This window comes from Peromyscus eremicus, chromosome 18 (genome assembly GCF_949786415.1).
Source record: "Peromyscus eremicus chromosome 18, PerEre_H2_v1, whole genome shotgun sequence".
Taxonomy (NCBI): domain Eukaryota; kingdom Metazoa; phylum Chordata; class Mammalia; order Rodentia; family Cricetidae; genus Peromyscus; species Peromyscus eremicus.
The window spans coordinates 9,082,334-9,097,758 of record NC_081434.1 but is presented as its reverse complement, the minus strand read 5'-3'; the positions used below and the strand labels follow the sequence as shown (position 1 = coordinate 9,097,758).

Below are 15,425 nucleotides of genomic sequence, written 5' to 3'. Positions count from 1 at the left end.
AACATTAGCACATCGGCTGTATATGTCAACAAACTTTCTATTGACCTGTGACACATGATTTAGATCAGTGTTTAGATTAGGTACACACAGTAGTGGTTGGTAAAATTAAAAGAGTGGACCCAGAACACCATTTAAAAACAATAAATAGAAAAAGATAGAAAAATCGGGACCAAATCCTTCCCATTTAATTCTCTGTACAAACAGAATTGCTTTAAGAGCCTCAGCCCCATGCTTTAGAAATTGGGATGCAGCCAGGTGGTGCACGCCTTTAATCCCAGCACTCTGGAGGCAGAGGCAGGTGAATCTCCTCGAGTTCAAGGCCAGCCTGATCTACAGAGTGAGCTCTAGGACAGCTAGGGCTACACAGAGAAACCATGTCTCAAAAAACAAAACAAACGAAATACAAAAGGAAGAAAGAAAAAAGGAAGGAAGGAAGAAGAGGAGGAGGAAGGAAAAAATTGTGGTGCTCAGAATTCAGGATGTCTTAGCACTGTTAGGATATAGCAGGTAAAATCTACTTATTTTAGTGCTATACTTGATACAAGGTACATCTTACATTGATAGGCAGCCCTTGCTTATCGTGGGTCACAATGAGACACTTTAATGCAACTGACTTGGATGGTTGGAGATCTGGATTCATTTAAACACTCTCTTGATGGTGTGATGCTCTCCACTCTCTGTATGGCAGTGCTCTTGTTTGTAAAACGGATGCTCAGGTTCTTCTGACACATTGTGAGACACGTGTGATACCTCGTTTTCTCCTTTTGTCATGACTGCATGGAAGTTGAGTGTATAATCCCCAAAGACGGGCAGCACTTCCATTACCTTATGTATTTTTATCTTGCTAGTTTTATCTAGGTGTTACTTGGTTCACAGCAAACTTTCGGTAATTATTATTAAGGGATTACTATGACAAAGGTAATTTTTAACAAAGTTGCAACTTTATTAAATGTACCACGCGGGGTAAGAAAAGTATCCTGTAATAAACATCTTCAATATTCTTTTGACTAAAGGAAGATTCATCTGTGATGAGGAGGTCAAAACTTCTAAGCTTCACCCAATATATTATGTTTACATTTTAATATAGTCACTTCAAAAATAGCTTATAGATTTTTTCTTCATAACAATGAATTCATTATGGATATATTTTAATATATGGAATTATTATAACCAGGTATTTTGAAAATGACTTTGTACATGGTCACAAAAGTATAGCTAATATTTACTAAGTGGAATTTTATGCATATGTAAATTTACTTAGAAACAGTACAGTGAAAAGTACATATTCTTGCCTTTAGAGGCTTGCATCATAATTTGGCTGAAAAACATTTCAGATGTTTAAGATGAGCTCTTTTGCACAGCTCAAACCCAATTGTGTTTCTTCATGAGTAGTATTAGGTGAGATGTAAGAAAGAAGACCACTGCTCATTTCCCTACAGTGTGGCAACGAAGGGCTAATTACCACAAAGTCAGGCTTCTGTTGGTGATGATGGGGTGCGTTATTTGGACCAATCCCCTTCTCCTAATGTAGGAGATTTACCAAGCAAAATACATTTGTTCATTCAACAAAGGTTGGGCTTTAGTGAACTGAATGTATAGTGACTTGGCTTTACAGAAATGTCACCTGTGGTTCTTCCAGGATTCAGAGGTGTCTTTTACCCAGAATTAAAGAATCTTTTTAAAAACAACTCTGGAGTGCATAGTGTGTTAAATACTAAGTGTTTACCCTCTATGTAGTTCATAGTTCCCTCAAAATCTGTTTTACTGAGTGCCTCATATGTGCTATTGGCCAAAGTCACGGGAGGAAAATAGAATTTTCTGTCTCATCTTAACAAATGGAGTTAGAGACTCAAAGCACAAGGAAGATGTGACCCGATATTGCAAATCTGAGGTTTGAGGGGCTCTGTGACAGGAATGTGAGTGGTATTTAGGAGCTGGGGGCAGCTTTAGACTCATCCGCCAGCAAGGAAACACTGACCTGTAGTCGGACTTTTTCAGCCACCAGCCCCAAATAATGACATGGAAACTCATTAATTATGAAAGCTTGACCATTTTCTTAATCTTGTTCCCAAGTTACTCTTATAACTTAAATTAACCTGCTTCTTTTAATCTACATTTTACCACACGGCTTTTTAATTCTCTTTCATGCTGTACCTCTGACTTTCTCAGTGTCTTGCTGGTATATCTCTGCCTCTCTTCTTCCCAGAGTTCCTTACTCTCCCCAAAAGTCCCGCCTACTCTCTCCTGCCTAGCTATTGGCCATTTAGCTCTTTATTAAACCAATCAGAAGGTGCCTTGGCAGAGACATCTTCACCAGAACCATTGTGCTCCAACAAGGGTTCTTCAAACAGGAGGCAATCAATTCTTCCAACAGCAAGAATGAGTTTGAAAGCACACCCAAGTCTTCCAGCACCTTGCTGTCACAGGGACCTCAGCCATTGGATAACTGATTTCTGCCTTACAAAGCCGTGAGCTAATCACTCACGTGTAAGCCAGTGAGGATTTTTCGCTTGTTGTACCACAAAGGAGAATTAAAGCAAAGCAATTTGGTCCCAGAGGCTTCCTCTCCTTCCTCCCTTCCATCAGCTGTTCAGAACAGTTACTCGGGCATCTGTCTTGAGCTGTGTGCCCTGCAGTAGTGCCCACTCCTCCTAAGACATGTTTCTTGGAGCCCATAGGGAGGCAGTGACCAGAAAGACAGTTCACTGTCTTAATTTGCTTTCTGCCCCTCCCAGCCTCACCTCCATGTCTCTTGATTCTTAAATAAGATATAAATATGAATCTCAGACTCGGAGCCTATTATATATGACCCGGACTACGGCACCCAGAAATTTAATCTCAACCTCATCGATGGAGCTTTTAAAACATGTTGGTATCGGGCATGGTGGTGCATGCCTTTAATCCCAGCACTCCGGAGGCAGAGACAGGAGAATCTCTGTAAGTTTGAGGCCAGCCTGATCTACATAGTGAGTTCCAGGACAGGCAGCGGTACATAGTGAGACCCTGTCTGAAAAAACAAACGAGCAAAGGCCAGGTTGGCAACATTTTCACCTTCACCAAGTATGGAATTTCACCCACCCTTATCTCCTAGAGTAAGTGACTAGCTTATTCTAGTCACTTAGAATCTAGTGACTATACAAAAGGCTGTAAAACTAAGGCTTTGTAACTCTGGGAGCCAGGTAAAACAAGGCTAGAAGAACTCTTACTTGAACTCAATCTCTCTCCTCCTCTCTCTCAACACACCTCGGAATCCCTGAAGCAAAATATCAGAAGCTGCCTTGGAGCCGCCATGCTGGAGAGATCATGGGAGGAAGAAGGTAAAGGAAAGAAGGAAGAAATCAGCTTTATCTGCTCCTGGGTGTTTATCTTCCCATCAAGTCATCTACACCATTCTACATCTTCCCAATTTCTGCATTGAAAGCAACCCAGACTGATGGGGATTGGGACATGAGAGCAGAGAGAGGAGCTCTCCTCACTTACTTTACATACACACACACATGCATATGTATGTATATAGTTTTTGTTTAAAAACTATGTTTTGGGATGGATCATTAGGCATCACTGTCGCTTAAAAACCGGATTTGAGCCCAGCAGTGGTGACAGCCAGAGCTATACAGAGAAACCCTGCCCCCAAAAAACATAACAAAAAAACTAGATTTGATAGACATATCTTTCTAATTAGTATTCCCAAAGGGGAATAAATAAATAAATAAATAAAGTAAAAGCCTCAGATACCTTTTATCTGGGATTTTCACACAGCCAGGAGCCGGGATAAGTCTCCCTTCCACCCCAGTCCTCATCCCTATAGTTCTGCCTTCTCGACGTTTCTTGCGTGGTCTGCTGCAGTCAGGGCCTCTCCATTCATTTTTATGTGGCTATGTTATCAGTGTCCCTGAGCTAGCCTTCACTCTCGTCCTTTGCAAATCCACTCTCATGTCATTTCTACAAGATATCTTTTTAATAATTTGCTGTTGTTTGTTTTGATACAGGGACTCACTGTGTAGCACAGGCTAGCCTCCAACTCTTTTTGTTGTTGTTGTTTTTCAAGACAGGGTTTCTCTGTGTAGCTTTGCGCCTTTCCTGGAACTCACTTGGTAGCCCAGGCTGGCCTCGAACTCACAGAGATCTGTCTGGCTCTGCCTCCCCAGTGCTGGGATCAAAGGCGTGCGCCGCCACTGCCCGGTTTAGCCTCCAACTCTTGTGTTTCTCTTCCTCGGTCATCCTCTGTTGCATTTGGCTTTGGTGAATTTTTCCTCTTGTTTTTTTTTGTTTGGTTGGTTTTTTTGTTTTTGTTTTTTTTAAATCACAAATGTACCAGAAGATGCATTAATGGAAATAGAGGTGATAGAAAAGTAAAGGAAAAAAAAAATCCCTGTTCATCTATCACTCTGAGATAATCCCAAAACATGTTAGCCTTTCCAGAATTAGGTGAACAAATACAAGTTCATCCTGCACATCTGAAAACATAACCTGTTTTCAACTGGATAATATGTTGTACATGTTTTTCAGATTAATAAATATTCATCTACAATATCACTTCTAACAGCTCCATTGTATATATTCTAATTTCCATATAAAACAGAACACATAGAACACAGCACCTGGAATTAAGTAAGCATTTAATAGAAGTGTTTATGACATCCTTGTGGAGAGCTAAAGAAACATGTCTGTGTTGTTGCACATTCCTTTGTGCTGACACCAACTTCAAAGGTGGTCTCTTCTATCAGCGTCCCGGGATAATTTTCAAATTTTCAGATGTCCTCGAGGCAGAAAGGACCACTCACTCTACCAGTGCTCAAATTCAAAGTCAAGGCTCTCTCAACCAACCATAATACAATCTAAGAAAAGCCATGTAGAGTATATTATTGGTTTTGAAGGGTAGGGGAAGTCAGCGTGCCAGCACTGGGCAGAAAAAAAAAACCTAAAAAACAATGTCTGTGATTACACATAAGACTGAAAAGCAGATGTTTGGAAGATCCTAATGTATATTTCTTTTACATGGATATAGGGTCTACCAAAAGGACATCTCTGGCGATGACATGGACGTATGACCAGCTGTAAAACTGTGTCCGATGGTTCCTTGGAGGTCATCAGGGAAAACAGAGGCAGAAGTCTTTGAGAAATGCTTCTGCAAAAACCCTTTGAACAGATGATTCTGCAGGGAGGGTTCTCACAGTGTCCTTAGATCTCTTCCTCATTGTCTCTTCGTTTCCAGTCAGGAATGTAAACAAGGTAAGTAAAGCCCCAGAAACCATCTCTGAGATTATGAAGCAGCTACACACTGAGACTAGTAGAGAAGAAATATGGAAAGGTGTAGCTAGAGTTTTCCTGCCTGGCCCACAGTCAGGACAAATCTCTCTCACCTGCCAGTCCCACAGCCGCTCAGACCCGAACAAGTAAACGAGGAGACTTATATTGGTTACAAACTGTATGGCTGTGGCAGGCTTCTTGTTAACTGTTCTTACATCTTAAATTAATCCATTTCTATAAATCTATACCTTGCCACGTGGCTTGTGGCTTACCGGCATCTTCACATGCTGCTTGTCATTGTGGTGGCTGGCAGTGTCTCTGACTCAGCCTTCCACTTCCCAGCTTTATTCTCCTCCTTGTCCCGCCTATACTTCCTGCCTAGCCACTGGCCAATCAGTGATTTATTTACTGACCAATCATCAACACACTTGACATATAGACCATCCCACAGCAGAAAGGCTGTGTTGTCCCGTTTACTTGTGAGGTTAGTGTCCCAGCCCTGACCTCTGACCTCTACCCTGGATTTATGGGCAATGACTTGGATCTTGTTTGAGCCACTTCTAAATTCTCATGGAATCCCCAGTCTCCATCAGGTACAGCTGCATGTAATTGCTCATTGACAGATTCAGTCACTGCATGACTGGTACAAGTTATATATAACAAGGCTGTCTTTTTTCTTCCCTTTAACTCTTAAATTTTGTTTTAGAGAAGTCTTTGGATCGTACAGAATTGAACAGAACATCCTCCATGTCCTTCTATGTGTACACAGCTTCTCAGTCATGGACACTGGTACCAGTTACATTTATCAGAATCTGTGTTAATGAATCGTTAGCAACAGAGTTTACACAAAGCCCCACTGACAATAATGGACATTCTTTTGTTTTTCCAAATATGTGAGGTTGTTTCAGCCACTGTAGTTTCCTGTAGAATAGTTTCCCCTGTCCTAAAATTTCACTTTGATCGACCTAGTTACCCCTCTTTCCCCAGTAACTCATGGCAACTGTCTCCTCAGCTTTGGTTTTTCTAGGTTTTCAGATTTTCTTCTACTATTTACAGGCATTTAAGATTCTCTCATGTCTTTTCATGGCTTGATACTGATGAATACTAGTCCATTGTCTGGACCAGTGGGTCTCAACCCTCTTAATGTTGCGATCCTTTAATACAGTTCCTTAGGGTGTGGCAATCCCTGACTAAACATAAAACTCTTTTGTTGATACTTCATCACCGTAATTTTGCTACTGTTATGAGTCACAATGTAAATACTGATATGCAGGCTATCTGATATACAGCCCGCAAAGAGGTCGTAACCCACAGGTTGACCTAGAGGTACACATATTTGATCCTTTTTGCAGACTAAAGAGTATCTTTTTTTGCTTAAAGCTTGGGCAATTATGAATACCAGTGCTTATTTTATTCACTGTTCTGGTGCTGTGGAGACACCACAACCAAGGGAACTCTTAGTAAAGGAAGCGTTTAATTGGGGGCTTGCACAGTTTCAGAGGCATAGTGTATTATCGTTGTGGTGAGCATGGCATCATGGAAGAAGACACTGGAGCAAAAGTTGATATCCAGAGGCAGAGAGAGACAGAGAGAGAGAGAGAGAGAGAGAGAGAGAGAGAGAGAGAGAGAGAGATACTGGGCCTCGAGTGGGCCATTGAAAAAACCCAGCGGCACACTTCCTCCAACAAAGCCACACCTCCTAAACCTTCTAATCCTATCAAAAAGTTCCACTCCCTGGTGACTGAACATTCAAATATAGGAGCCTATGGGGGCCATTCTTATTCAAACCACCACATTCCACTCCCTGGCCTCCATAGGCTTGTAAACATATCATGCTGCAAAATGCATTTAATCTAACCTCAAAAGTCTCCATGGTGTTTCACAGTCTCACCACTGTTGAAGAATCACAAGTTCAGAGACTCGGGGCAATCCCTTAACTGTTACCTCTGGAAAATCAAAATCAAAAAAGCAGATCACATACTTCCAACATACACTGGCATGGAATAAGCATTACCATTCCAAATGGGAGGAAAGGGAGCGTAATGAGGAAATAATGTCACAAAGCGAGACCAAAAGCCAGCAGGGAAAACTGGAAATTCTGTTTCCACGTTTGATGTCTAAGTGCTCTGTAACACACTTCTCTCTCCTGGCTGTTTCCACTCCCTGTTGTTATCAGCTTTCCTTGGCAGGTGTCCCATGACTCTGGCATCTCCAACATCTTGTGGTCTGCAACACAATCCAGGCCTCGCCCTCATAGCTTCACACAATGGCCTCTCTGGGCCTCCATGAAGGGTCCCCCTTGACACATAGCTGCTCCCAGTGGCTTTCCTGAGCTGTGGAGGAAGATTCCATAATCCCTTCTTTGTAGCCTTGACTTTAAAGCCAGAACCATGTGGCCAAAGCTACCAAGTTCTTCTGCTTGCTGGGGCTGGAACTTGGCCCCTCCTTCAGTTACATTTGCATTAGCTTTCCTTTGTTGGTGGTTTTCTTCACTGATTAGACTTTCCTTTAATTCCTTTCTATAGGTTGGAAGCCCAGCTGGACGGGGTCTTGCTCTGAGGTCACCACTTCCTTTATTCCCTTTAACATTAGGCTTTTTAAACAAACAAACAAACAAACAAACAAGCAAACAAAAGAAACAACCAACCAAACAAACAAACAAACAAAACCCTTTTATCTCCTTTAGCACAGGACTTTGCTCCAACAAAACACTCCCTGGTGCCCCCTTTCTCCTCAAACTGTACAATTCGCATTTTTTCTTGCTCTGTTTGCTCCTTTTCATTGTAGATTGGCATAAGAGTGAACACAAATAACCAACCACAGGACACAGTCAATACTAGGCTGTAGCATGAATCTTAAAAGGTCTTATTAATAAGAACAAACCCGGAGCCAGGTATTGGGGTGAATGCTGGAAGATCAGAGAAGCAGAACAAGCCACAGCCAACCTCACCTCACCAATTCCTCAGCTGATCCTGTTTCCTCAGACTGGAAGCCTCTGAGTCCTTATCCAGAATGAATCTCAGCTGAACTGCTGCTCAAAAGCCTGAAAGCTTAACCAGCTAAAAGCTTCTAGCTTCTGGTCCTCACGCCTTATATACCTTTCTGCTTTCTGCCCTCACTCCCTGGGATTAAAGGCTCACTTCTTGGGATTAAAGGCGTGAGTCACCATGCCTGGCTGTTTCCAGTGTAGCCTTGAACTCACAGAGATCCAGATGAATCTCTGCCTCTGGAATGCTAGGATTAAAGGCGTGAGTGCCACCATTTTCTGGCCTCTGTATCTAGTGGCTGTTCTGTTCTCTGACCCCAGGTAAGATTAGGGTACACAATATTTTGGGGGACACAATACCACCACACTAGGCTATCTTGAAATCTCCTCTACCTATGCCAGTAGTCTAAAGCTCTTCAATTTAGCCTCAGGCGGATTTTTAGGACAAGGGCCAAAAGTACCCACATTCTTTGTCAAAATATCACAAGAATGGTTTCTAGGTTACGTACGAATATTCTTCCCCTCTGAAACCTCCTGTCTTAGGGTTTCTATTGCTGTGAAGAGACACCATGACCACCACAACTCTTATAAAGGAAAAGATTTATTTGGGGCTGGCTTATAGTTTCAGAGGTTTAGTCCATCATCATCATGCTGGGCAGCATGATGGCATACAGGCAGACATGAAGCTATATCTTGATCTGCAGGAAGCAGAAGGAGACTATCCCTCCGGACATGGCTGAGCATATGAGAGATCTGAAAGCCCACCACCATAGTGACACGCTTCCTCCAACAAGGCCACACCTACTGCAACAGGCCACCCCTCCTAATAGTGCTATTCCCTATGGCCAAGCATCCACATACATGAGTCTATAAGGGCCATTCCTAGTCAAACCACTGCACCTCTTTCCCTGAACCCCTATACTCCACATCACCCTCAGCACCACTGTTTCCCATGCTCCTACCAGGATGGTCCAGTAAGTCTTGTTTAAAGCATTCAACCACTTTTATACTCCAAAGTCCAACAGTCCTTCATATTTCTCCAAACACTGTGGTTAGGACTGTCACAACAATACCCCACTTCTGGTACCAATTTCTATATTAGTCACTGTTCTATTGCTGTGGAGAGACACCATGACCAAGGCAACTCTTATAAAAAGAAGCATTTGATTAGGCTCTCACTTACCCATCTTCAGGGTGTTTACTCACCAACCCCATAGTTCCCCAGAGTTTTCTTGAGTGCAAGCAGCAGGAAATATTAGAGAGAAGGATTTAGAGTGTAGAGATAAACAGATAGGAAATACAAGATAGCCTCCAGAGGGCCTGCAACCTATTCCAAGGAGCCTTGACTGTCTCTGCCCTAAGGTATTTATAGCAACGCCAAGGGGTGGAGCAAAAGACCTCCCGCACAGCACAGCCAAGTGCAGACCATCTCAGACACCTGCACTCAGGCCCGTGGTCCAATCATCCTCTCTACGCAGACCTGCTGGGTAAAGCCACGAGGAACCTGAAAATGGGCTCCCACACCCATCTCTCCAGCCCCCTGCATTTATTTTGAGACAGAGTCTCCCTGAGTTGTACAGCCAGCCTTGAAATCATCTTATAGTCCAAACATGCTTTGAGTCCTCCTACCTCCGCCTCCCAAGTTGCTGGGATTACAGATCTATACCTTCAGTTTCAGGTGAATACGGGAGCATACGTGAGTTTTTCCTTTGATACCTAAGGAAAGTATTAGAAGAAAATCAAATTTATCCTCCGAAAATTCTTAAATAAAATCATCATGGTTTAAATGATGAATGGTCCCCATAGGCTCAGGTATTTGCATACTTGGTTCCCTCCCTGTTGGTGGCACCGTTTGGGGAGGTTTAAGAGGTAAAGCCTTGTTGGTGGAAGCCCATCAGCGGGGGTAGGCTTTGAGAAGGTCATAACCACTGCATGCTTCCAATTTGTTTTCTCTGTTTCTTGTTGAGGTGAAGGATGTAAGCTCTCAGCTTCCTGTTCCTGTCACATGGCTGCTACTTGCTGCTGTGCTTCAACACACACACACACACACACACACACACACACACACTGGCCAGGTGAACTTTTATTTCTCTGACACCATGACCCCAAATATACTCTTCATAGGTTGCCTTGGGCATGGCGTTTTATCACAGCGACAGAAAAGTAACTAATAAAATCCTTTACCATAGACAGTTGGCCGTCTGCGCTAAGAGTTCCATGTCCTGTCATTCAACCAACAACTAATCTAAATTTTTTTGTTTATCTGCACAGAATATGTACAGACTTCCTTTTTGCCACTATTCCTTAAGCAATACAGTGGAACCACTATGTAAATATTTAGAGAGTAGCTGTGTGGTATCAGGTATCATGATGATGAGCAGTGTAGATGCTTCGAGAATATTAGAGGTGTGTTTACAGGTCCTCTACACTATTTTATGAGGAACTTGAGCATCAGCAGATTTTGTCATCTACAAGAAGCTCTAGGACAAGTTCTTTGCAGATACCAGGAGGCAGCTGTGTGGATCATAGGTGAACATTGCCCATTTCAAGTGTAATAAATGCATCACCGCCAAAGAAACATTTATACATTAGTTGTAAAGTGTCCATCAACAACTAGAACATATTCTAGTTCTGGGAAGTAGCCATCAAGTAGTAAACAGGATGTAGCACTAAACAGTAATCAGGAAGTAATGATAAGGAAGTAGCACTAAGTAGTAAACAGGATGTAGCACTAAACAGTAAACAGGAAGTAATGATAAGGAAGTAGCACTAAGTAGTAAACAGGATGTAGCACTAAACAGTAAACAGGAAGTAATGATAAGGAAGCAGTACTAAGTAGTAAATAGGAAATAATGATAACCATGAAAGATCGAGCATCCATTTCGCATCAAGCCTTACTCTGGAGAACAGCCAAAGGCTGGAGAGGAACAAAAAGAGAAAGTGGAGGGGAAAGCACGTCAGAGCAGGATGTGGGTTCCCACTTGAAAAAGTTGAACAAGTGGCCAGAGTTCCATGTATACAAGTCAGTATAAGGGAAAGCAGAGAAAAGAATAACTATCAATTATGTGTTGAGTGTGGAGGACATGGTAGACTCCTTGTGGGTAATGGTCCTCAAGAGGGTCTTGAAGAACAGCTAGACACAGAGGTGGGGCAATGGGATTTCAAGCAAAAGGAGCGTTATGAGAAAAAGTTGCTGAAATGAGAACCTGAAACCGTGCACCGGAGAGGTTTTATTTTCTGTCAGGCAGATGGCAGCTGGAAGCGATTCCCTGCAGATGGTTCTTGCGGAGCTGCAAAGACTAAGTATAGAGATCTTACAAGTTTATAGGCACCAAAGAGAAGTGTTGAGGTAACTACATATGAATAACGCTGAAGAGCTATGGTCACCATAGAGTGGAAGGAAAAGAGGGAGGAAGCCATGTTGAGGACCTGGGCACAAGTCAGAGCCCTTGAGGAGGAGCCCAGGCTAGGAAAACATGTGACCAGTGTCAGTGAGGAGGCTCCGGAGAAGGGACGAGGTGAACGGAAGTACCCCGACCTCTTCACGTGTCTACTTCGAATTCTTAGGTCATGCTTCCCATTGCTCAAACTCAAAGATAGGCACAGTCAAGGTACCTTGGGTGACTGAGGGCACCAGCAAAAGTGTAGGACAAAACAGCATAGAAGGGTGAGTGTGGAAAAATGTCCTCCAGACATGGTATGGCTGTGGCTGTCTTGAAATTAGAATTATGATTACCTACAGAAGACCCTCAAGATAGGACTAGCCTACCCAACATTCCGTAATGCAGGAGGGACCCAGGAGGAGCTCAGGTTTCACGTGAAGACCTTTTTCTTCCCAGGGATATTTAAGTGACTAATAAGTGCTCAGGGGAGAGTGCTTTTTAGTGGTGTAACCATCTGTAAATGAGTTGCCTGTGGTCCTGTGGGTAACCTCTCACCCATGCTCCTCTTAATGACCCCAGTTACACTCATGGGTTCACCAAGAAAAGCTTGTGTGGAATTGTTTCTACGGCGTATTGCTGATGCCTGAACTAAGCAGACGTTTGTTCAAACCTCCCCAGGAAAAGGGAACTCAGTAATGAGGAATAGATCTGGAGTGGGTAGCCCATGAGGGAATCAAAGATTAAAAATTTGGAGAAATGTTAAATACCATACTAAGGAATTTATCGATTACCTGGTGGGAAATTTAAAGGCAGTGATGTCTTATCAACAAGAATGTGACTTCCAGTGGACCCCAAGTAGGACAGAAGTCCGTGAGTGTCCCTGTCTGCCTTCCTCCTTCCATGCTGTGCCCAGATTCTTAGCCCCACCTGTAAAATATGGCCACTTCACCTCGGGTTCACCAACCATGTGCCAGACAAAACATGAGCAAAATAAGGAAAACAGCCTTGCCCAGGAATCCACATCAGATTTCCACAAGGTCAGTCTTAGCTTCAGACAAAAGAGGCTGCAAAAATCAAATCAAACCAAATGTTTTACTGCTCTGAATATGATTACTTGGGACTTGTTTATTTATTGAGACAGGATCTCACTATGCAAGTCAGAGTGATCTTCAACTCACAATGTAGCACAGGCTAGTTCTGACCTTATGATCCTCGTGCCTTAACCTTATAAGCATTGGGATTTCAGCCATGTGCCTGACTCAGAATCAGTCACTTAAATTTATCTTCATATTTGTGTCTGTGTGCTGTGTGTGCATGTGTTCACATGTTTGGGGTACACCTGTGTGTGCAGATGCATGTGTGCACAAGCCTGTGGAAACCTGAGATTGATGCTGGATAATTTCCCTATGGTTCTCCACATTTTATGTTGAGGGACTCTGATGAACATGGAATGGATTGTTTCAGCTAGTCTAGCCAGGCAGTTTGTTCTGGGGAAGCCCCTGTCTCTACCTCGGCACGCTGGGATCACAGCTGGGCATGAGGCCTACTCAGCTGTTAGGAGGGCTCTAGGGATCTGAACCCCGCTTCTCACACTTGTTCTATGGGTGTTTTACTTGCTGAGCCATCTCCCCAAACTCTAGAATCAGTGAATTTTAAAGAAGAAAGGAAACAGATAAATTCTGGGTAGCAACTAGCAATATCTGATACAAAAGAGCAGCTTTGGTGAAATCTGGCCCTCTAATTCTTAATCATTTCAGCTTCTAATAATTTCAAATTTCAATATGTTCCCCCAAATGGAGAACTTGAGGTGAGGCATGATTTAGGGCAGGGATGGAATTTCTGGGATCTAGGATGCCCTGAAGTCTGAGTGTTAGTAAATAGGAAATTGGGTAGAGTTGAGACAGAGAACTCAGTGGGCGAGGCAAACTGTATTGTTGTTCCTAATAGTTCATTTCCTTTTTTCATAACATTATACTCTCTTGTTGTTCGATTCTACAAGCCAAGTTTACTCACTGGCTGAATTGAAATTGGGTTTGGTGACAGGAATTTTTTTTGGACAGTAATTTGAAAGCACGAGTGTCACGTGCCAGATCCAGGCCACTTGAATGTTTCTCCTTGTCCCTTGAGAGCGGATGCTCCACCGTGACAGAAGCAATCTCAGTCCTGGAATGAAGACACACGAAATAAAATCAGAACGGATACCCAGCCTAGCCCCGCAGAGGGATGCCAGTGGTTGAAGCCGCTGGATTTTGTGGTTGCTTTTAATGCAGTGCTGTTGGAGGGAAGCGTAGTGGGTTCAGGTGTCATCCTGCAGAGCATATGGAAATGACTTCAGGCCCGCTAGGATGCCGTGGTCATAAAAGCTGATGATAGAAATGCTGCCCATGAGACAGGGAAACTGGGACATGCAGGCATTGCTGGCGGTGGTGAGATGTGATATAGTTGCTTTGGAAAACAGTCTGACTGGGCAGTTCCTTAGAGCCTTGCAAGTACAATTTCCAAATGACCCAACACACCTAACCATACTACATCATGTCATTTACATACATGCATGGATATATGAAAAGTTTAAACATACATCCATGTCTTAGGGTTTCTATTGCTGTGAGGAGACATCAGGGCCACAGCAACTCTTATATAACTGTGGCTTATGGTTCAGAGGCTTTGTCCATTGTTTTTGTGACAAGACGTGGTGTTAGAGAAGGAGCTGAGAGTTCTACATCTTGATATGCAGGCAACAGAAACAATTGTGTGAAGCATGAATCAACTGTCTTATTAAATAAAAACTCATCAGATATGGAGGGTGAAAGCTGAAAGCTGAAAGATCAGAGAAGCAGAGCAGCCAGTCACCAGAGACTTCTTACCTCTACTAAATCTTATACCGAATGGGAGAGATCCTTTCTCTATGAATCCTCAGACTGAATGGGCCAGAGATTCTGTCTCCACCAGCCTTATATTCCTGTCTGTACATCCCTAGTTTTGGTATTAAAGGTATGTGCCACCACTGCCTGACCTCTATGGTTAACAGTGGCTAGCTCTGACCTCTGATCTCCAGGAAAGTTTTATTTTGTCAGAACACAAACAAAACATCATACAACATTTCCCCCTTTTGGTCTAAACAAAAAGCAAAAGTTTTAATTAATATACAAAAACCATATGCAATAAGTATAATAACTATATACAAATATATATAGGCAATAATTATATTAACAATATCTAGTCCATTAGCATTTGACAAATTTAGAGAAAATACTCCATTATCTATCCCATCTTGGTAAGTTGAAAGTGTTGTACCTAATTCATTTTCTATCCTAACTTGCATTACCAACCCAAAACTATCTTTTGATGTCTCTCAATTTTGTGAGTTTCTTTTCTGAATTTGTTAAAAAGGAAAACTATAACAATAACTATCTAGTCTTCAACTCCATCAGAGACCTGAGAAGGATATAATATTACCTGAGTATACAGGAAGTACAGAGCAAACAACTTCCAAAAATAAGAAATGATAGACACAGCTAGCTGCCTGGACAGTCACCCAAGGTTCCTCTGCAGCATTGGGGCATCCATCTTTGGCCTACAGGCTAAGAATATCTGACAGGCTTATCTGTAAAGGAGGATTTTCTGAAGGGCTGTCCTATCTTATCTTGGCAAAGTCCAGCAGTCACTTTCTTTTCTGTCCTGTTTGTCCAAATTGGACAGCATACTGTCAGCAGTCAAGGCAAGGGCAGTTTCTTGCCCAGTGGCTAACTTTTGCCACAAAGAAAGTTAACTCCATATGGAGTTTCTTCAATACTCATTATTTTCTT

The 15,425-nt window shown here is 42.6% G+C and overlaps 1 protein-coding gene across 1 annotated transcript in view; it reads right to left on the bottom strand.

The window, feature by feature from the left end:
* The window catches only part of Hmga2 (high mobility group AT-hook 2), a 108,945-nt gene extending 108,214 nt beyond the window's left edge, over positions 1-731 (bottom strand). The window contains exon 1 of the mRNA XM_059245789.1: positions 615-731. Coding sequence (XP_059101772.1) covers positions 615-731 — 117 coding nt within the window. The remainder of the gene's footprint in view (positions 1-614) is intronic.
* Positions 732-15,425: the final 14,694 nt, after the last annotated feature.